This window comes from Neltuma alba, unplaced genomic scaffold (assembly GCF_004799145.2).
Source record: "Neltuma alba isolate B1F8T4 unplaced genomic scaffold, ASM479914v2 tig00011986_pilon, whole genome shotgun sequence".
Taxonomy (NCBI): domain Eukaryota; kingdom Viridiplantae; phylum Streptophyta; class Magnoliopsida; order Fabales; family Fabaceae; genus Neltuma; species Neltuma alba.
In genome coordinates this window covers 27,838-51,172 of record NW_021636559.1, presented here as the reverse complement: position 1 = coordinate 51,172, position 23,335 = coordinate 27,838, and the positions used below count along the sequence as shown (strand labels likewise).

The 23,335-nt window shown below is 36.9% G+C and overlaps 3 protein-coding genes across 4 annotated transcripts; 1 reads left to right on the top strand and 2 right to left on the bottom strand.

Annotated features, from left to right (window-relative positions):
* Positions 1–714: 714 nt before the first annotated feature.
* Positions 715–13,838, top strand: LOC114720470 (UDP-arabinopyranose mutase 1). Of its 2 annotated transcripts, XM_028906116.1 has the most exons (5): positions 715–719; positions 11,686–11,837; positions 12,468–12,718; positions 12,806–12,974; positions 13,308–13,838. In XM_028906116.1, the coding sequence occupies exons 2-5, from the start codon at positions 11,790–11,792 to the stop codon at positions 13,647–13,649; spliced, it is 810 nt and encodes a 269-aa protein (XP_028761949.1). In that variant the 5' UTR covers positions 715–719; positions 11,686–11,789; the 3' UTR covers positions 13,650–13,838. The 2 variants fall into 2 exon arrangements, with proteins under 2 accessions (XP_028761949.1, XP_028761948.1); XM_028906115.1 differs by lacking the exon at positions 715–719 and having other exon boundaries at positions 11,514–11,837.
* Positions 5,718–9,139, bottom strand: LOC114720467 (uncharacterized). The gene is made up of 4 exons (XM_028906112.1): positions 7,943–9,139; positions 7,166–7,590; positions 5,854–7,057; positions 5,718–5,756 (listed from the first exon to the last, which is right to left on the bottom strand). Exons 1-4 carry the CDS (start codon positions 9,137–9,139, stop codon positions 5,718–5,720), a joined length of 2,865 nt encoding a protein of 954 aa, XP_028761945.1.
* Positions 13,839–18,492: 4,654 nt separating the features above from the next.
* On the bottom strand, positions 18,493–22,771 carry LOC114720474 (squamosa promoter-binding-like protein 6). The gene is made up of 4 exons (XM_028906120.1): positions 22,607–22,771; positions 21,225–21,952; positions 20,887–21,023; positions 18,493–19,482 (listed from the first exon to the last, which is right to left on the bottom strand). Exons 2-4 carry the CDS (start codon positions 21,902–21,904, stop codon positions 18,845–18,847), a joined length of 1,455 nt encoding a protein of 484 aa, XP_028761953.1. The 5' UTR covers positions 21,905–21,952; positions 22,607–22,771; the 3' UTR covers positions 18,493–18,844.
* Between the last annotated feature and the right edge of the window lie 564 nt (positions 22,772–23,335).

Below are 23,335 nucleotides of genomic sequence, written 5' to 3'. Positions count from 1 at the left end.
ATGATTTGTCTTACATGTTGAAAGTGTCAACTCCAGCAGGAGCCACTGTGTTAACCACACAGGCGTGTTTAAGTCTTGTGCTTAAATTTGAGAATCGTGAGTCTGTGATTGATTTGATTTGTCTACCCCTCAAGGGTATTGATGTGATTATTGGTATGGATTGGCTATCAGCAAATAATGCCATTCTGGATTGTAAAAGGAAGATAGTAACTCTTCCTTTGTGCACTACGATAGTTGAGGCTATTAATGGTCGTTTGTGGTTATCTGCTACTCAAGCGACTAAGTGTATTCAGAAGGGTTGTCAGGCGTATGCTGTTTTCTTCTCCGTTAGTACGGATAAAGAAGTTGGTATAGACCAAATCGAGGTAGTAAAGGAGTTTCCTGAGGTATTTCCTGAGGAAATATCCGGTTTACCTCCTGAAAGGGAAGTTGAATTCTCTATTGAGCTAGTACCAGGGACAGCTCCAATTTCTAAAGCACCGTACAGAATGTCACCTTCTGAATTGGCAGAACTGAAAAAGCAAATCGAAGAGTTACTTGAAAAGGGATTTATTAGACCAAGTGTCTCACCGTGGGGATCACCAGTACTGTTTGTGAGAAAGAAGGATGGGAGCCTGAGATTGTGTATAGATTACAGGCAGTTGAACAAAGTGACTATCAAGAACAAATATCCTTTGCCTAGGATTGATGACTTGCTAGATCAATTAATGGGGTCAGCGGTGTTTTCTAAGATTGACTTAAGGTCTGGATATCATCAATTAAGAGTTAGAGCAGAGGACATCCCGAAGACGGCCTTTCGTACGAGATACGGACATTACGAGTTCCTAGTAATGCCTTTTGGTTTGACGAATGCTCCAGCGGTGTTTATGGACTATATGAACCGGATCTTTAGGCCGTATTTAGATAAGTTTATTGTGGTGTTTATAGATGATATCCTAATATACTCCAAGAATGAGGAAGAACACCGAGAGCATCTTTACATTGCATTGCGAATATTGAGGGATCATCAGTTATATGCTAAGTTAAGCAAGTGCGAGTTCTGGCTTAGAGAAGTGAAGTTCTTAGGCCATGTAGTATCTGCCGAGGGAGTAGCTGTTGATCCTAGCAAGGTCGATGCCGTATTGAAATGGGAGACACCAAAATCTGTGACGGAGGTACGAAGTTTCGTGGGCTTAGCTGGGTATTATCGAAGATTCATCAAGGGATTTTCTCAAATCGCCATGCCTCTAACTAAGTTGACCAAGAAAGACCAACCGTTTATCTGGAGTGAAAAGTGTGAGGCGGCCTTCCAAGAACTGAAGGCTAAGTTGACCACGGCTCCAGTGTTGACTATTCCAGATCCTAGTAAACCGTACACCCTTTACACTGATGCTTCACTTAAGGGTTTAGGGTGTGTCTTGATGCAGGAAGGAAAAGTGGTTGCCTATGCATCTAGGCAATTAAGGCCACATGAGGAAAATTATCCTACACATGACCTGGAATTAGCGGCGGTGGTTTTTGCATTGAAGATCTGGAGGCACTACTTATATGGATCACAGTTTGAAGTCTTCAGCGATCACAAGAGCCTGAAGTATTTAATAGATCAGAAGGAACTGAATAATAGACAACGTCGGTGGATGGAATTCATCAAGGACTATGACTTTGAGCTTAAGTATCATCCAGGTAAAGCCAATGTGGTTGCAGACGCTTTGAGTAGGAAAACGGTGCATGTGTTTCACTGAGTTTGGAGGAACACTACTGCTTAGAGAGATTGAGAGATCTCCAAGTGGTGCATGAGGCTCCAGCCACTCTACAATCAATTTTGGGTGATTATGAGTTCTTTCGAGACTTGAAGGCTGCACAGATGGAGGATGACCGGTTATTGAGCATCCGAGAGGAAGTGGAGACCCTGGTGTGCCTGATTATGAAATTGGTGAAGAAGGAATCCTGAGGTACAAGAAGAGGATTTGTGTCCCTAATAATGAGGAAATCAAAAGGACTATTTTAGAAGAGGCGCATCGAAGTAATTACACGATACACCCAGGGATAACCAAGATGTACCAAGACCTGAAAAGGAACTACTGGTGGCCAAAAATGAAGAGGGATGTCACGGACTTTGTAATGAAATGTCTGACATGTCAAAAGGTCAAGATAGAACATCAGAGACCTCCAGGACTATTAAAGAATCTTGATATTCCCCAATGGAAATGGGATAGTATTTCCATGGATTTCATTACTGGTATGCCAAGAACCCCGGCTGGCTATGATGCGATATGGGTAATTGTAGATAGATTGACTAAGTCAGCGCACTTCCTGCCTATCAAGAGTACTTACTCGTTAGAACGATTGACAAAGCTGTATATAGATGAGATTGTTCGACTTCATGGAGTGCCGGAGTCTATCATTTCAGATAGGGACCCGAGGTTTACATCGAACTTCTGGCAGTCATTACATGAAGCTATGGGCACCAAGCTCAAGTTTAGTACTGCTTATCATCCTCAGACTGATGGACAGACTGAGAGGACGATTCAGACTCTCGAGGACATGTTGAGGGCTTGCGCTATAGAGCTAAAGGGTAGTTGGGACACTCACTTGTCATTAGCTGAGTTTGCCTACAACAACAGCTATCACGCTAGTATTCAAATGGCACCATATGAAGCTTTGTACGGGAGGAAATGTAGATCTCCACTTTGTTGGACTGAATTAAGTGAAAGAACAATTATTGGCCCAGATTTAGTGGACATCACAACCAGAAAGATTGAGCTGATCAAGCAGAAGTTGTTGATGGCCCAAAGTCGACAGAAGAGTTATGCAGATCGTCAGAGGAGACCTTTAGAATTTGAAGTGGGTGATCATGTATTTCTGAAGGTTTCACCTGTTACTGGTGTTGGTAGATCCATTAAAGCCAAGAAGCTTACACCCCGATTTATGGGTCCTTATGAGATTTTGGAGCGAATTGGACCTGTTGCATATCGAATTGCGCTGCCGCCACATCTTTCCAGTTTACACGACGTGTTCCACGTGTCACAGTTGAAAAAGTATCATCCGATCCGTCTCATGTTATTGAGCCTGAAGAGGTCGAGTTGCGAGATAATTTGACCTATCCAACAGAACCAGAGCGGATTTTGGACGTTAAGGATAAACAATTAAGGAACAAAACTATCCGTCTTGTTAAAGTCTTTTGGAAGGGCATGAGTCCCGGTGATGCTACTTGGGAGACAGAGGAACGGATGCGTTATGAGTACCCTTACCTTTTTCTTAGTAAGCACTTTGAGTTACTTTTGTTTTTATTTCTTGTGTGTGGTTGTTTGAATTTTGAGGACAAAATTCTTATTAGGTGGGGAGAATTGTAATATCCTTTAAAAAAAAAATTCAAAAAAAAAGTAATTGAAAAATAATATAATATAATATAATATAATAAATTTTATTATATATTATTTTAAAAAAAAAAAGAAAGTCTCACTTTCCACCGAATTCGGTGGAAAGTTGAGGTTGAAAAGGGAAACGTTGAAAAGGGAAGGAAGAAATGGGGGAGAGGAATTAATGAGGGAAGAAAAAAATGAAAGGTAGTTGGGGAAATGAAGGATAAAAGAGGGAGAGAAAGGCTGAATGAGTGCGTGCTGGAGAGAAAGAAGAAAGAGAGTTTTGTGTGTGCGCAAGAGCGAAAGGAGCATACCGGTGAAAGAAGGGCAAGCTTTGAAGATATTTTAGGTACATAAAATTATCTCTTTTCATCAAACTTTCTTCATAAATATTTCATATATATTTTATGCTTCATAATAGTAGTATTACCATAGTGATTAGAGAAAATTTTGAGACTTATATATGATATAAGTATTGAGTTTTGACAAAAGATGACTATAGAAATTTAGAAGTAAATGAGTTGTTAATTTTAATCGGTTTAGATTTCTCTATTTGCTAGTTTTAGTATTTAAATTAATTTATTTAGTGGAAAATATGTTATGTATGAGATATACCATATTTTTACCGATTAAATTTAAGTTAAATAATTTATTTGGGTTGTTTGATATATTATTGAGGTTTTAATCGGGTTAGTTTTATTTATTGGGTGACTGGAGGTTTTAAAATAATTATTGTAGCTAAAAAGTTTATTATTTATGAAAATATATATATGGTAGTTATACCATTAAAGTTTTGATTATATTATTTAGTTATAAATATTTGAAGTATTATTGAATTTTTGATAGTTTGATTTTGAGGTTTAAACTTAAATGAAGATTTTTAGAATTTATAACATAAAAATTTTATATTTGGAAATTGTTGAAAATCCTTTTTATTAAGGTAAATAATTTGGAGGTGGTAAATAGATAATTTGGGGTTGTTAGAAATTTAAATGATATAGAGAAGTTTAATTAATTAATTAATTAGTTTATATTAATATGTGGTTATATTAATTGTGTAGATTAATTATTGGTTGAGCAAAGGATTGACCTTGTGGTAATCCTTAGTATTGCTTTGGCGAGAGGTAACCACTTTCCACTTGTTATATGTGCTAATATGTTGTTTGTGAGTATTTTTGCTGTTTTTAGAATAATATTTGATATTTGGAACTTGAGTAGATATGTTATATCTTTTGAGCTATGAAAATTGTCTTGTGGGATTTTTGGAATTGTGATTGAGAAGTTTGGAAAAGATATATGATTTATATCTTATGGATTATACTGAGAAAAGATTGAGACATTTTTATTATATTGTGAATGATTGGTTGTTATTTGGATTTTGGATTGAGTCCTATCCTACCACGTGGTAAGGCCGCCATTGGTGCACATTGGTTGGCTTCTTCTTTCGTCCCCCATAGTGAGGGATAGGCCTTTGTGGCTTCTTATTCGTCCCCCAAAGTGAGGGATAGGCCCATATGGTTGATTGATCCCCCAGAGTGAGGGATAGACTTATGTGGCTTGTGTGTTGGCCCCCATAGTGAGGGTTTGGATGATTGAAATTATATTTCTATGGATATATCTATAGTTCTCGAGAATTTATAACTGTCCCACTTGACACCTCACGAGCACGTGTTAGTATGTATGATGAGTTGGAAAGTTGGTTACTGAGGCATTTGTCTCACCCCGTGGTTTAACATTTTCAGGCGATAGTTCAGGTGGTGGCCCATCAGGGAAGGCTCCGGAGGCATAGTGTGCTGTTATAGCTTGTATAGCCTCCCTGCTTTTGTTCTATGTGTTGACTTGTTATATATTGCCACATAGGGCTCATCTACTATCATGATGTAAAATAATACTTTTAATTACTACTATCTGGTATGATAGGGCCGTGAGGAGGTCCGAGACATTTTAGACTTTGCGTATTACACTGATTTGATAGTGTTGATTTTTCACTAATGGGCTCTATGACTTATATTAAAATGTTTTATCAGTTCGTGTGTTTGAAAGTGTAAGTTTGGTTTGGGCTAACGGTTGAATGATATTTCTGGACTTTGAAAGTCCAAGGCCCAAGTGAACGATTGATGTGGCTCGTAATATAAGTTTATTTCTTTTAACCATGATAGCGATTTTAAAATTTTAAGGTTTCTTCTTTTCTATCATGGTTAATCATTCAAATAAATTGTTGGATTTAATCTAAAATGGTTTTGAAAGAGCGGTTGTCACAGGTGAAGCCAAGGAATTCACTTATCTCCTTGCATCTGTTGTGGTTTATGTTCTTAGAGAAAAATATGCGTGATTTGGAGTCATTCACTTTCTGCCCGGACGCCATGCAGAAGTCATCTAAGCAGGCCTTGACAATGCCCGCTTGTTCCAAGCTTGCTTCGGCGAACAAAATTAAATCATCAGCGAAGAACAGATGAGAAATAGACGTACCATTCTTTTTTAGTTTAAAGGGTTGCCAATTGCCTTGTTGTACTTCGTTCTGTATTAGATGGGCCAACTTCTCCATGATCAACACAAACAAATAAGGTGAGATGGGGTCCCCTTGTCTAAGCCCACGTGTGGGGGCAAACACTGACCCCTTCGCTCCATTCCACTGAACTTGTATCCTGGCTGTCTTAAGGGCGGCAAGGATAACATTAGTGAAGTTAGCTGGCGCCCCAAACTCCTTTGGACATCTTATCACAAAATTCCAATGTACCCGATCATAGGCCTTTTCCAAATCAATTTTCAAAGCCATGAAGCCTTTTCTCCTTTTCATCCTGGACATAGAGTGGACGATCTCCTGAACCAGAATGATGTTATCTTGTATCTGTCTACCTGGAACGAAGCTGCATTGATTGGGAGCTACTAGCAATGGCATGATGGTCTTTAGTCTATTTGCCAAAGTTTTGGTAAAGACCTTGTAGATTACATTACACAGACTAATCGGTCTCAGATCTCTGAATGTCTGGGGCGTCTCCACTTTTGGAATTAACACAATATTAGTACCGTTGACTCCTTCAATTTCAGATGGGTTACTAAAAAATTTTTGAGTCAGTTTTATGATCGACTCTCCCACAATGTGCCACTGGCTCTGGAAGAACAAAGGGTTTAGTCCATTTGGGCCTGGTGCTTTCAGAGCACCCATACTAAAGATAGCCTTCTTGACTTCCTCTGATGATATATTGCCCCCCAAGAAGTCTAGCCTGTCAGACGGGATCTGCGGGTATGTACTGCCAAAGTCTATGAGCTCGCTACAATCTTGTTTGGCTGAATATAAACTTTGGAAGAATGCTGTACCCGCACGTTTTAATTCCTCTGGATCATAGCACCACTCCCCTTCCTCAGTTCTTAGGGCCTCAATCGTTTTCCTTCTAGATCTACTCTTGGTGACATTGTGGAAATAACTAGTGTTTCTGTCTCCTTGTGAATACCAGTTAACACGTGAGCGCTGAAGCCACATTAGCTCTTCTTGTACCAAGCATTGCTCGAGCTCCTCCCATACCCTGTTCCTTTCAGAATTCCAACTTGGATCGTCTCCGCTGGTCTTTGCGAGATACTCAAGCCTTGAAAGTAACGTGGACTTGCGTCTATCTATATTACCGAAAACTTCTTTGTTCCAAACGACTACCCTCTTTTTGAAATTCTCCACATTTTGTCCCCATTCTCTAGTCGAGCTCCAGGTATCCTTCACGACTCTTGAGAAGCCATCCCAAGGGGCGAAAAAGCGGAACGGACTGTTTTGGGTTCTATTGCTCTACCCCCCATTTAGTTTTAGGAGTAGGGGGCAGTGATCCGATTTATACTTGGGTAGGTGCAGGCACAACGCTTCATTGAATTTGTTCCTCCAACCTTCAGACGCCACGATGCGATCTAACCGGCTTGAGCATGTTCCTCTACTCCAAGTAAACTGTGGCCCTTGAAACTCCACCTCCGTAACCCCACTCTCCCGAACCCAACGGCTGAACTCTCTATCAGGGCCTACCGGTACTCTCGCATGGGAGCGTCGATCATTGTTCCTTAAGGTTGCATTAAAGTCTCCCCCTATACACCACCTTGTAACTCCTCGCTCCTCAATTTCACGTAGCTGCTGCCATAAATGATGTCGTTGGGAGACATTCGGGTGCCCGTAGATCACAGAGAGATCCCACGCAGCATGTGTACTACCATAGAATCGCCCATGCAACACTTGTGAGGACTTGTAGGTGACATTAAAGTCGACGCCATCTTCCTAGAAACACCAGATTCCACCGCTAAAGCCCACCGCATCAACCACTTCCATGTTTTTCATACCCCACCGTCGAGCAAGTTGTCGGGCCTTCTCACTCTTTTGACGAGGTTCAAGTAATGCTAGAAAACTAATTTTATATTTTTTCTTCAAACTTTGAATCAATCCTGCAAACGCTTTCCCTCCAACACCCTGTGAGTTCCAAATAAGAATATTGTCTTCCATAGATAACTTGTCAAGAGGAGGTAGGGGCTCAACAGCGATTTTGCTCAAGAGGAACAAACGTCCCCATGTCGGTCATTACTTCGTCCGCTATGCACTCTGATAAAGGATTGGAATGCATGTATAAGTTTACTGTTGACGTTTCGCCAGGGTCATGAGGATTGTCTGCGACCTCGCAACCTGTCGTGCTTCCTGACAATGGGTCGCACTTTTGGACATGCTCGAGATGCATGTCGGGAGGTTGGGAGGGATGAACGTAAGACGTTATCCTTTTTCCTTCTGCAAGTACTAGATCTTTCTGATTCACCAAGGACGGTTCATTCATATGTGGGCCCAAGCCAGCTTTGACCTTTATAAGAATAGCCATATCACTTGCTCCCAGTGTTGCGGGCATTTGAGTTACTCCCTTTCCTTTGCTCGACTTTTCCGGCCCATTAATGATCTTCTTTGGATGTGGCCCATTTTTCTTCATAGTGGATGGCCCAACCCCCAGGGGGTTATAGAGGGAATACGATGCCCCTTTTTTATTCATATCCTGTGTGGAAATCTTTTCCTGATTTGTCGCCCCTCCTTCTTCGCCTTGAAAGTCTCCCTCACTTAAAGCACTGAAGCGAGATCCTCGACTTCCCATGATTTGAGTCCCACGGATCTCCCGCCCAGAATCGCTCCCTTTGTCGACAATTTGGTTCAGTCGCCGGAACCGCCGAGTCCGTTGTACCACCATCCAGCTCTCGAAGGGAGTGACGGCGGGGGTCTCCTTCTCCATCTTATTTTTTCCTTCCTCCCCTTCTCCCATCGTACCATCGTTTTGCTTATTCAACTCTGCCGCATCACCACTGGTGGTTTTTACATTGCTTCCCCCTATATTTCCACTAGTGCAATGGTCTGCATCATGCCCATAGCGTCCACATGTAAAACATATGAGATGGATACTCTCATACTGAACTTTATACTCTCTCCCATTAACAAGGATCATAGGGCATAGTGGTGCAGACAGGTCAAGTTCAACGCAAATACGAGCAAATCTTCCCTTCTTCCTGCCAAGCGTGGTTTTGTCGACTTTCAGCACTCTTCCCACTTGCGACCCCAGCACATGTAAAATCCCTGTATCATAAAAGTCGAGAGAGAGTTTGGAGATGCGGATCCATGCAGCAATCTTGTTTATCTCCTCGCCCTCGGGATCAAACACTTGCTTCGAAGGTTGCACGGCCAGGTAATGATCATAGAGGAGCCACGGTCCGCCAGTCAGCGCTGCGTTATAATCTTCCTTGTGAGTGAACTGCACCACAAAGAATCCTGATCCCACGTCTATGGTTGTGACATCCCCCATTCTTGCCCACATTCATTTTTTCAATATAGTCTAGTAGTAACAAATTTAATTGAACAACAGAAATACAATCATTTAATATAAGACAATAATTAGATTAAGTTTTTCATATCTATCATGTCAAGTTCTTAAATCATACATAATCATAAATCATATTTTTAAAATATTAATATTTAATTATAAATTTATATAAAATAATAAAAAGACACATATCCATATATAATTGATAATTTTGACATGACAGATATAAGGAAGTTTAACTAGGTTTCTTTCTTTACTTTTTTTTTCCTTGACCAGAGGTTTCTTTTTTAACTATAGTCAATCAGCACGAAAATAATATTATAATGGAATAATAAAATAGTAAATAATACCATATAACAAGATATTTTTTGCGGTGGCAAAAAGAAAAAAAAAAGATATTTACCCACTTCAATAGGGGTGTGTATGAAGTCCAAATACCCACTGAGCTCGAAGAAAAATTGCTCAGCCCAGTCCAAAAATAAAAAGAGCCTGAAAAAGAATGGACATCTTTGGACTAGGCATTTCATGGGTAGGGCTGAGTATCGAGCAAGATATACTGCCAAACCCGAATTATATATATTATAATTTATGAAATAATATTAATATATTACATTTCTTTACCAAAAAAAAAAAAGTTTTCTCCCTCCTCTTTACAATTTAATTTATTATTGTCACATGTATGCTAGTTTTCCATTATAGGGGATCTAATTATTCTAAAGAAGCAATAGTATCTTGCTTTAACTTGTTCTTTGTGAGCTTAATTTATTGGGTATATCCTATTGTATTGTTATTGTAATGTTGGCTATTTATAAGTCAATCTTCCCTTCTATGCTGTTAACAACTTTTTTTGTTAGAGAATGAAGTTCAGACATTACATATTTGTATAAATAAACAATTTTAAATATTTATGCAAGATAGAAAACAAGATTGTGGTAGAAGTAGGGAAAGAAAATTAGGCTTTAATTATCTGAATTACATGTTTTATTTTTTATTTAATTTATATTTAGTTATTTTGTATTAATTTTTTATGAACAAGTCATATGATGAAAAGAAGTCTTTTAGTTGTGTGGACTGTTAACTGCATTGTATTGCATAATAAGTGTTTACTTATTAAAAGTGGTTATATTAAATTATTATAAGATTTTAAGATTTTTTATTTTTCTTTTTACAATTATTTTAACCTTATTTTTATATAGTCTACATTATTCCTGTTAGCCCATTGCTTCAGTTTTAATATCTTTTTGCAATCTTTTAGGTAACATTTAATTTTTGCCACTTGAATGGATAGTCAAGCTTCTATTACATTGCCATCCCCAACCCTCAATGAAAATATCTTAATATGCTTTAACCCCTCTTCAATTTTTTAGATGTTTTATTCTTTTCTCAACTTTCTCGAGATTGATGCAAATCGTTTGAATTTCAAGGCTTTAATTATAATCTTGAGAGTTGTTTTGTTCTAAATGGATTATGAGTATTATTTATTTAGATATTTGCTAAGACTTGTTTTTGAATTATTTCTGGATAATTTTAATGTGTGAAAATGTAAAATTATGAAGTGTAATTTTTAGGTATGGACAAAAGTTTTTTACATGTGATATCGACAGGTCATCACCATTTGGACAGTGAAGTCCGTCCTGCCCAGCCCGCCCATGCTCAGCTCAAAATGGTTAAGGCTTCTATAGGCAGGACTAAGGGGCAGTGGGCTACAAAATACAATCCCCTCATACTTCGGGCTAGGCATCGGAGATCCAGTCCTATCTAGTCCTGTCCATGTACACATCTACTTCAATTTATGTGCCTGTGGCAATCACCGTTTTGTTCGTTATGATTATTGTCATTTGTGGTATACAAAAATAGACGGCGTTCATGCTATCGGTTTATTAAATTCAGTTTAATTGAGCTATGGTAATAAACTAATAATGCTTCAAAATACATTAAAAGTGTTGGCAAAAAAACATTAAAAATTAAATTTTCAGACAATAATAATTTGTTGAACTTGTTCTAATAATTTGATTTTCAAAAGTAAAAATATTTTTAAATAAAATCTTATAAGTTCTGGTCATTACATGCCAAACAACACGTAATTAATGTATATAATGAATGAAAAATAAACCTTAATCTGATTCAATATGTATTAATACACACACATAGAATCAGATTTTTTTCGTGAACTTTTCAATGATTTGCGGGAAAAAGTTCAAACCAAAACCTAAAAAACGGAAACGGAGAATCAAAAGGAGAAATTTTGCCTATAAATACGGCAAACAAAAATGACAAATAGCTGAAACCTGAAGACCTTCGATATTTCTGCGAGTCTCTGCCTTTCTGATTTACTGCTTCACCTTCGCAATCTCCAATGGCCGGAGCTTCAGCCAAAGCTGTGCCCCTTTTGAAAGATGAGCTTGACATCGTGATCCCCACGATCCGAAACCTTGATTTCCTGGAGATGTGGCGTCCATTTTTCCAGCCTTACCACTTGATCATAGTCCAAGACGGTGACCCCTCCAAGACCATTAAGGTCCCCGAAGGTTTCGACTATGAGCTCTTCAATCGGGATGATATCAACAGGATCTTGGGTCCTAAGGCTTCTTGCATTTCCTTCAAGGACTCTGCATGTCGCTGCTTTGGCTACATGGTCTCAAAGAAGAAGTACATCTACACCATTGACGATGATTGCTTTGTAAGTTCTTGTTCCTTTCTTAATTTCTTGCTTTCCCCTTCTACTGTCTCTTAGTTGGCGGGTGTGAAAATGGCGGATTTGAAATTTACTTGTTGAATTATGTATTTTGCGTTCCGAATTTTTTAAACTAATTGGTAGCTGAAGTGTGAGATTCTGGCCTTAGATGGGCCTGTTTCCAGATGGAACATTTCTTATTGGGAGTCATTATTTTGGGTGATCTTGCCTGTTCAGTTTAATTTGGTTATGGTGATTGAGTCCTATTGCCGAGTGAAATTGAATTGTGCGGGATCTAACTGATTATGAGGGAGCCCATATTTGATTCATGAATTTTGATGCCAATAGTGAACAAGCACTTGATCTTTGAAGATCTTTATGTTCTAGCTGGATTTGTTTAGTTATAATCTTGCTGATCTTATGATAGCTTCATCCTTACTATTGCTGGCCTTCTGGATGAAGAATCTGATCCTGATTGCTAACAATTATCTGGGTTTTGTTCTTCATTAGCACCCCAGAATGATATGAAGCAAAAAATGTGAACGAATGTTCAGGGGATATGTGTCTGAATTGTGAATTGTGACTAGTAAAGAATATGGACTTGATTTCCTACCCATATATTGTGTTGATATGCAGGTTGCAAAAGACCCATCTGGCAAAGATATCAATGCACTTGAGCAGCACATCAAGAATCTCCTAACTCCATCCACTCCATACTTCTTCAATACGCTTTATGATCCTTACAGAGAAGGTGCTGACTTTGTTCGGGGCTACCCTTTTAGTCTTCGTGAGGGTGCCGCAACTGCTGTTTCTCATGGCCTCTGGCTCAACATTCCTGACTATGATGCTCCAACGCAGCTTGTGAAGCCTCATGAGAGGAATACCAGGTATGTGGTTTGTTACTCAATGTGCGTAATAACCGATATATGCTTTCTTGAACAACATTGGTTTTTATGGTCTAGTATGTGCTTCAGGTATGTTGACGCTGTGTTGACTGTACCCAAAGGAACCTTGTTTCCCATGTGTGGTATGAATCTGGCATTCAACCGTGAGCTTATCGGACCGGCAATGTACTTTGGACTGATGGGTGATGGCCAACCTATTGGACGATATGATGATATGTGGGCTGGCTGGTGCATGAAGGTATATCAAATCACATGAGCCTCTCTGCTTTCAAATTTTTAAGCCAAAGATTCTCTCTGCATCCTTATTTTGAATCCTCTTTTTATTATGCTTGATGCATTGGTGTATGATATGATCTGTGGCCATCAAAGCCAGGAAGCAATGACTTCTTCTTGTTGATTTATTTATATATGATCTGATCTTTGATTGTTTGAACTTGGGATTGAAGATTGGTCTTTCATGCATATGACACCTTCTTCTTACATGCCTGCTTTTCATATGGTTTCTGTGTAACTGAATTTTCCTGGAAAATTCTGGTTCTGACATGTGATGCATTGATGGATGAACTTGAAGGTGATCTGTGACCATCTGGGGTTAGGAGTGAAGACTGGTCTGCCATACATATGGCACAGCAAAGCAAGCAATCCGTTTGTGAATCTGAAAAAGGAGTACAAAGGCATCTTCTGGCAAGAGGAGATCATTCCCTTCTTCCAATCTGCTACTCTTCCCAAAGAATGCTCCACTGTTCAGAAATGCTACGTTGAGCTGTCCAAGCAGGTCAGGGAAAAGCTTGGCAAGGTTGATCCCTACTTCATTAAGCTAGCAGACGCCATGGTCACTTGGATTGAAGCTTGGGATGAGCTTAACGGCACAGAAACTCAGTCTTCCAAGCAAGCTAATGGCCCAGCCAAGTGATCTATAGGAATAGTTTATGAAATCACTGGTTTCTTGCGGTTTTACTTCATTATCAGGACCATTATATATTTGTTATTATCATCATTATATATATCTTTTTTGTGTGAAAGGAGTTATTATTATTATATTTATTAATTATTAATGCGTTGTTCTCGTTATCATTGTTATGATAATCATTAGTTGATGTCATTATCTTAAAATGAGTATAAAGTAGCGGGCAATGCTTTGTTTGCAGTAGATATTCCAGCGTGGTTGCAATCATGCCTTTCTTTAACTTGTAAACCTTATGATTATGCTTGTGAATTTGAATTTTAAAATCATCGCGGGGGAAAGGATGCACAGCTAAACAATGATATTTGACAGAACGATAATGAAAAGCTAAAGCCGATTATAGAAGTAATATTTTCCGGCAAATTTAGATCGCCCAGATCTTTCTTTTTGGGTAAGTATAGGTATTCTCCAAGTTTATCACTCAAATCTTATTAAAATTAAAAGTTACTGCTCTAAGGCCCACTTATTCCCAGCAATTGTTTGCCCACTATAAGAAGAACAGAGGCCCATTAATTCTAACACGGAAAGCCCAAAACTAGCCCAAATTTTAGTAGGCAAACCTCAATTGTTTGTGGTCCCAAATATTAATAATAATATATCATCTCCAGTCCTAAATATAAAAATTAATTAACTAATTTGAGTAGATTAAAAAAAAAATTAAGTTAGTTATTTGTAATAAATAGGTGTTGTATTTTTTAAAATATCCTTATTATTTAAGTGTATTGGTTAGAACTATTATTATTAGATTGTCAAAAAAAACACTATCATTATTAGAAGGATTATATTGAAAAAAAATACATAAGTATGAGAGATAAAGTAGATTAGGGTCTTATATTTAGGATCAAAATAAACATAAAAAAAGTCAGAGGTAGTAATAAATATTAGATCAAATCCAATACTCTATGCAACCATCTTCCTCTTTCTTTCTTTTTTCCAAACTAGAGTTTACTTCCTTGTGCGGTGCACGAGGAGATTCAAAATTAATATTACCTCCGATACTAATTATAAAAGTCATTTGACTAATTTGAAGAGATTAAGTAAGTTGAGTTAGTTATTTGTTCTAAATAGGTGTTGTCTTTCCTAAAATATCCTTACTAATCAAGTGTATTGACCAGAACTATCATTATTAAAAGGGTTACTTTGAAAAAAAATATATAAATATGATAGATAAAGTGGATTGGGATATTATGTTTTTCTTCTTATAAGGATGAGATAGCTTATCATTAATTATGGTGTAAAATTATCATGAGCTTATAATTTTTTTTTTTCCGAATTTTTTCAGCATGAAACATTCAGTTCTCTCCTACCAATATACTGGAATATTTACCCCAATCCAGTCTAATGTGCACCGACTCAGACAGGACCTATAAATGATGTCAAAGCTCTATTAAGTATTTTAATTTTTTTTAATTTTTAATTAAAATACTTTCTGGTATAGCTTTGCCTTTTCTTATAGTTCTATTCTATCTGCCTTATTCTATATCAACATGAACTCCCAATAAAAAATTTAGATTAATCCGGAATTCGTCATTCTTTGTTGTTAGTACTTGTTTTCTGGAATTATCTGATTTCATCATCTATTTTTATGTTTTTAAAACAATTTTATAGAGTAATTTTTTTGGAATAAGTTTTAAAAATAAAAAAATAAATGTGAACCACTACTTTGAAAAACATACATTAAGTAGTGAAACGAAAAGTTAAAAATAAATTTTATATTTACATAAATGCCCTTAATAAAGATCTCATGTCTTCCACTTGTTTTTAATTTTTCAGAATAAAATTAAAAAAAAAACAGAAAAAAAAGATGTTCTAGTTTTTTGGTTTTTCAAAATAATTTTAATTTTTTTTCAGAACACGTAATCAAAAACTTATTTTTAAACAATTTTTTATTTTTATTTGTTTAAAATAAAAAATTATTCTGAAAACAAAATAAGAAATCAAACAACCCATGTAGTTCCACTTGTTCGCTTCTTCCTTGAAAAATATGTATTTTTTTTATAATTTCGAATTCTGAAAAATATACTTGTTAAGAGGATTCTAATCTTAACGCTTTTCACTTAACAGAAATTAGTCTCAAAACCTGAATGATTTGAGGATACTTTAATTTGTAAATATATATATATATATATATATATGAAATACTCTAATTTGTAAAATATATGCCCGCGCACACTTTTCTCTCGCATGAACAATCTGTCCCATTCACCCCACCGTCTTATCTAATATCGGGAACGGGCACGAAGGATGAAACGCTTGTGTTTGTGTGTGTGTGTGTGTGTGTGAGTATAATAATATAATAATAAAAAAGAGCTTAATATTATTTTTAATCTCTAAAATTTAACCCCATTTTTATTTTGGCTCCTAAAATTTAATTTCGTTTTGATCAGCTTAAATAATTTTGGTTCCCATAACAAGGTTTTATAGACTAAAATTATTAGTTCTAAATTTCAGGAATCAAAATTAATATGAGATCAAATTTCATAAATTAAAAAAATATATTAACTCTAAAAAAAAAACTACAAGAACTTGACTAAAAATTAAGTCCAACTGCACAAATTTGCAGATTAATTTTTTCACTTAAATAATGTTGCAGAGTGTGCCTTTGGTGACAGAAACTATAACTCCAAATAAACGAAGATGAGCTAAACTTTTTCGTCTAATGGATACCTTATCAGATTGTAGACTCAATGCTGCTGTTATTCTAAAACACTATGCTATTGTCTAGTACTTATATACAACTTACATATGATGCATTTTCATGTAAATATATGGAAATATATAAATTGGTGATTATAAAAGATGGGAAAAAGTATGCTCACTAGTAGGATATAGCCTCAATTTTGTACCCAAAAAACAAATTGATTTCAGTCAATAAACTCAGAAAAGAAATTACAATACATTTAAAGGCTTTAAAAAAATTCAGATATAATTTGCAAAACAAGATACCTCGCCCATCTAACTAGGCCTTTCTCATCAAACAAGTATAATTCTTATTCATATATTAAAAACTTTTATTAGCTAGGGTTGAGTCTAGCGAAAAGGACTAGTTTCTCATAATGTGATGAACCAACATTTGAATTTCTGTTAGGAGAGGAACTTAGATTTAGTGCTCGACAGTGTTTCGAATAAGGTAAGGAGAATACTTATGTGTAGCAAAAAGAAAAAAACTTTGGGCCTATCATTATCAAGTTATATCCCGCATGCATCAATGACCTGCATCCATATTAATAAATTCCCAATCTTCTCTTAGAATTCATCCCTTTCCAGAGTTCCCCTTTAATTCCGGTGGTTCATATTTTTATGCAAAATCTTCACAATAATTATTTGAAACTTAAATTTTAAATCTTTCCCTTTCTCATCAGAGGTTTATAGTGGCTAAAGAACAGAACCCCCAGCAACATAAGATCATAAAGAAAGGGAGAAAATTTCAAAACCAACCAATCAAATATACATATAATGAAGAATGAACATTCCCTACTTTTCTTACTCCACATTTGACACCTATCTCCCACCAAAGAAAAACCTTTACTCAGGAGTCTTATTGTGTATCCTTAACCAATGCAGCCATGGAAAGATGCTGCTGATATAAGAATTAAGATATTAAAGTTATTGAGAAAAGTAAAGGTCAATAAAATAATACTAGTGATTATAAATGTTTTTATAGGCTTCCAGATACAACAGATACCCCACGGATAGCAACAGCTGGAAGAAATAATTGAAAATTCTCATAGTAGGTACATTAAGACCCCCCACACAATAATATGGATGTTTAAAATAATTCTGTTGATAATCATATTGCAGCAACTATATGCCTTTGTTGATGGCTGCTGCATTATAATAAGAACAAGTTGTATTTCATGAAAATTAAAAAGTCAGAATTGCTCTGGGAATTTGCTGGCTCCATTCTAGCTCTTGAATAGTTTCTTTTGAACTTTGAAGAATGCTTAGGCTGTAAAGGGGATTCCTCAGTGGAACAGGAAAAGCAATACCACGTATAGTAAATTTTTCCTTTCTTTTCTTTATATAGACATCTGAAACGAGACCATGTAAGGCAATATTTGCAAAAAGTGATTTTGCCCTTAAGGACCATTCCTAGACTATCATCTTTCCACAGAGCACTCATGTTCTTGTATATTTTAGTAGGGTTGAAAACTTATCCAATCTTAAAATTCCTTATCTCTTCTCTTGGACCACAGAAGAGCCAACCCAGATGAATAAATAACTCAGAAAAGCAAAAGTAGAGTGAGCATTAAATTATAACGTCTTTTTTCCTGGTGGCCTGATTCCATTTTGCATCCTTTTTTAATCTTTAGCCCCCTTGAATATACCCCTTGGACCTAGCTGGGTGCACGAGAACTCCCTAGAATTAACAACTGTTTAAAATTATGCATTATGCATGGAATGATATACATGACATACTTACATCATGCTCCATAATTGTGGACAGTTTATGTCGTTTTCACCTCGCTGTCCCTTAAACGAAAGTGATTTCTTCACTCGTTTTGTTCCCTTGCTGTTCTGTCTGTACTGTTAACTAAATAATGGAGAGTGTGTGTTTAGACACTGGTCGTCAGCATTACTGCTCCAATAGACTAAGCGAGGAATGTAATCAGAGAGGAAAAATTTTCTGGTAGCATTGGTTTAATAAGCTACAAGTCAATCGTAAATAGATAACTGAGTCAGTTAAGCACTCTTTGTTGGTAAAACTTGTCGCTGACTTGATTAATTTCGGTTCATAATTGTTGGGGTCTAACTATTGGCTTTATCTACCAGGTAAGGTCAAAAAGCCCTGTATCAATAAATGACATACTGACATGTTTTTTAGTTGGGCTAGAGTTTCAATATTGGATAGCCACCCCAGGCAAAAAGAAACTACATTTGCTTGTAAATGTCAAACAAAAGACTAGATCCTCCTGTGCCAGTGGTATCTGTGCTATACAATTAGAGATAGATGTCTATTTCTTGATTTCCCTTTACCTCTACTTGAACATCAACCACCATGGCTATAGTTTTCCTAGCTTCCCTTGACATACTAAAACGAATGTCATTCATTGAGAAAATAGTCCTAAATACTAGGCTATGACAATAAAGATACCGATAAAATGGATCGGTTAATGACACTAAGCTTACAATCCCCTCAGTCCTCACATGGTTGGAAAAAAGCAGCCGTCCTCATTTTCGTGCTTCACTTGAAGAGAATTTCTTTGCTGCTCCACCCTCTGAAGATGTGATGATAATTGGAACAGATCAACAGTGGAGCTATGTTCAACAGGAGGACGATACTTGGCATTTAACATATCTGATGGTTTGTAGGTATCATCTCCATGGACTTCAAGTTGAAGAGCATGACCAACATCAGAAGGCGTCATGGGTCTGTTCTGGGTAACTTCCATAGAGTTTATCTCACGTGAAAAAGACTGACTTGGCACATATTTATCCAGAGAACTTATCCCAAAAGGTGTATCAGAAACTTGGCCACCACTGTGCTGTGTGCAGATGCCTTGAGATATATGGGAACCAGCTGAATAGCGTGTTAGATCCTGTGACTGAGCTGACAGAAGAGAGAGAGCACAACTGCTGGAGTTGGAGGCCCTGGATAACTCTTGACCATTTGTTATGGGTACTGCAAATTGAGAACTGTAAATTGATTCATCTTCAAATTTGATGTGTCCAATCTGATTGCTTTGCTCAAACTTTCCCGAGTGAAAAATGCCACTTTGAAACATGTCGTGAAAGGCAAACTGGGGTCCCTTCTGCAATGAAGCCCCAAAATATTTGGTACCTGGAAACCCATACAACATAAGAGCAGCAGATAAAACGGTATTCTTTTGGCCTTTTCTCTTATTGGGTAACGGAACAGCATCAGAAAAGACATTAGGTAAGGGATTAGGAGCAAGAATCTTTATTTAGCCACTATAGTACTTGCAATTTGCAAAAGTATGCATAGATTAATCTTAGAGTTGATGAAGCTGAAATGTTTAGTATTTATTTCTTTGGCACCGTCATATGGAGTAAACTGTTCCACCAGTTTCGTTTTTAAAATTTTTGAGCCGGTCAACTCTTCAGAGAGAATGTGAGCATGCAAAACATACAAGTCGTTCTACAATGATAAAGTAACGATACTGACTTTTTTTCTCAGCCTTGGTGCATAAAAGATTTCGATAAATACATAAAATATAGTTGAGAGAAGGTACATATCACCCAGGGGACCACAATAACGGAGAGTAAGATGATAAAAACAATTCACAGGACCTTTAAATGCTGCTGCTGTCTAGTCTGTTTGAAAACACATGCAGCCTAATTTTTATTGATATCTGGTGTACAAAATGAACACTAGTTTGACTTGCTTGATCCTCTTTCCAAAGTTCCTAAGTATATTTTTCAAAGTACCATTTGATAGTGTAGTTGCGTGCCACTCACCAGGCCATTACCATATCTGAACTAACAAGCTTTTTTTTTTTTGGGCCGCTAAAATGACAAGGTTTGAAAATCAATAAATATATTGTTTATGTCACAAGGCAACAAATACAATATCCCAAACCTGGATTGTTTTCCCATGAGAGCCATGCTACAAAATCCGTATATCATGGTCTCTTCAAACACACACCAAACACAAGACACTCTCTCTGAGAGGAAATACATCCACTACAAAAGTTTGAGTTTGAGAATCAAGAGAGTGAAAATAATAAAGCAATTTCAGCAATGAAAAATCAACAAATAAATGGGGCAAGAAATTTATAAGCGTGAGAGTGTGATCTCTAAACTTCTTAATTATCAAATTAACTATTACCAACTTTTCACATCAAAGCCTATGACTTTTAAAGTAGATGAATGCCGTCTGTTTGGTATGAGGGAAGAAAAATTTTAATTAGCTTGGTTTGAAAAATTAAAGTGGGGTTAAAAACTTTTAATTCACTTTTCTTACTCTTTAATCTTACATCTTTTGTTTATTAAAATTTTATAGCCCCACTTTTCGAATTTTTTAAATCGACCTCATTAAATTCCCACCCAACCCCCAAAACATTTCCCTCATACCAAACATAGGGGAGTTTTCACCCTCTTTTTAGTGGGTTGATGAGAAGGCAGGGAGAACAAAAAGAGTGTGCGTGCACCAATATGCCTAGCTTTCTCATTTTATGTTTTTTTGTTATGTTTTTTGTTATGTTGGAGACAAGGATTTGCATACCTTGACATGACTGCATTATCTTCTGTGGTTTACCAGAGATGTAATCAAACTGAGGCTTCCTTCGACGTTCATTGTGTCCAGCAAGGCGTCTACGACAACTGCGCTTGCCATCATCAAACTCAGCTAGCAAATGGAACCTAATTAAGAAACCAAAAGGCAATACAATTCAATTAGTAAAGTAACAACCAAGAAGTTCCATTTTCAAACACTAAGTTCTAGCTATGAAGAAGGATGCTTGGAAAACATTAGAAAATTACTTTAATTGCTATACATGTCATGAGGTAATCATCTTATTATAACAAAAAAAATGTAATATTGACGAAGGAAGAATGAATAACCTGCTGCACTGCTGACAAAACCTTTGTTCAATTCCATTAACAATAACTTTGGCTGTCTTGGAATGAACATCACAAACTTTGTGCCTTTTGTGGTACTCTTTTGAGGAGCTAAGATCCTTGCTACAACCATAAACTTGACAAACAGGTGTTTGGGTAGGTAAGCTGGAAGTGCGAGCTCTCTTTGTAAGCGTGGATGGATACATAGGTTGAAAAGCGAACCCCTCATTGTCATTCTTATCACTACTTGCATCTTTACAGTCTCCTACTCTCCCTAGCTTTAAATCAATCAGTGAAGAATCATGGATCTTAGGTTCAACTAGAGAACATGAATGCCTTGACTCAGATTCTACTTCACCCAAAGGTGAATTTAGAGCTATAACATGTGTAGAGGAATTAATTTTCTTACTAGAATCACTGTCATGCTCACAGTTTGATGCTTCCGGTGGCTGGCTACCATGAACAGGCCTTCTGAACAAATCAGGAAACCCCAAGTCTACAAACTCCACGCTTTTAATTACCTCTTTATCTGAAACAAACCCATCTTTCTCAAAGATATAAGAGGCTTTATTGTCCCATTCAACCATTGGTCTTCTACTTCTCATATAAGCATCCAGCGGGAAATCCATTTCATCTGAAAACAAATAGCTTTTCTCTTCTGACGCGTAACTCCAAGATTCCATTAGTAAAGATGAACTAAAGTTGCAGAAGCTATGCCAAAATGTCTGTGCCTGCCACAATCCAAAGAAACAGTTACTCTTCTGCTATATTTTCAAGATTTTATTAGGCAGACTACATAGGTACAAGTCATCCATGCAAAGATAATGAATTTTTAGAGATAATTGATAAATCATCACTAAAAAGTACAAATTCCCCAAAAGTTCGAGTGAGACGGCAAATAAAATTGACCAGATCCTACTTCTATTCAGAGGCATGAGACAGCGTCAAAAATCCAAATTTACAGGAGCGTTCTCACTAAGGCAAAACAAGGAACCAGACAGACAATTTCTTAAGAGGGTCAACGAAATCAAACCCAGGTTGAAGGATTTGATGCTGTCATCAAATTTTGGAATCCCAATGGTTAAATTAAAAAGCTTAGAGGTCAAACTTTGCTCCGGAAGAACTTATGAAGGAAGACACGTTAAAAATGCCCAGGAAACGATCATGAGAATCAGTGTTGAGGGAACCATGTCCTTTTCTCCCAAGAAAATAGAACAAACCGCAATAAAACGGTAAAGTTGGCCGCTAACAGATTAAGGGAAAGAGGGGGGGGGGGACTGGGTACCATATTATTCCATGTTTCTCTGCCAATTTATGATTCATCAACACAGTTTCGCAAGAACCAAACAGAATATGCATCAAAAAAATGACATCTTTGAGATAACCTGATAAAGGGGTGGCAGCGTGTGAGTGGTTTATTGCAGGGATAGAGTGAACAGTGAACAGTGAACAAGTGAGAGAGAGAGAAGGAGAGAGAAATGAGGGATTTCTCAGAATAGTGGCAAAGTCGAAGCAGATACAGCGTGAGTCAACATGATTTCCACTGCAACCAAAAGCATGTCAAGGTCTTTTTGTAGCTTTTGAGAGATATTGAAATTCCATTTCAACCCACAACACTTCATTCTATTCACAGAAAATGGAGTCCCTGCCTAGTTACAGCTGCAAGATGAAGATCATTAATGAACTTGTACTATTGCGGGGAAACTCATCTCCCAGCAATGCAAGCTTTTTCTTGCCCCTTTATCACAAAAAGCATAAATCTAAGTAATAGAAGTCAAAATAGACATAACAAAATTTAGTTAGTTAGGTAAATTAAATTTTGAAGAAATAACATTTTGATAGCTAGTCAAGCATGAAACAAATATAGGCCAGCATGTGGGGAGCCGAAGCGACTTGATAATTAATAAATAGATGTTGTTCGGTTATTTGAGTTGCTTTAAGACTAATTGTGATTTGTTAACTAATAATATTATTCACCAGTTAGCCACTATCTGCCCAAAAGAAGGAAAATAATGCCACTGAATAATTGAATGTAGATTCGTCGTTTGCCTTGAATGTTTTGTCTATAAATAATCTTAATATTTTTGTAGTAAAAGGTTCAAAATGTATAGAAA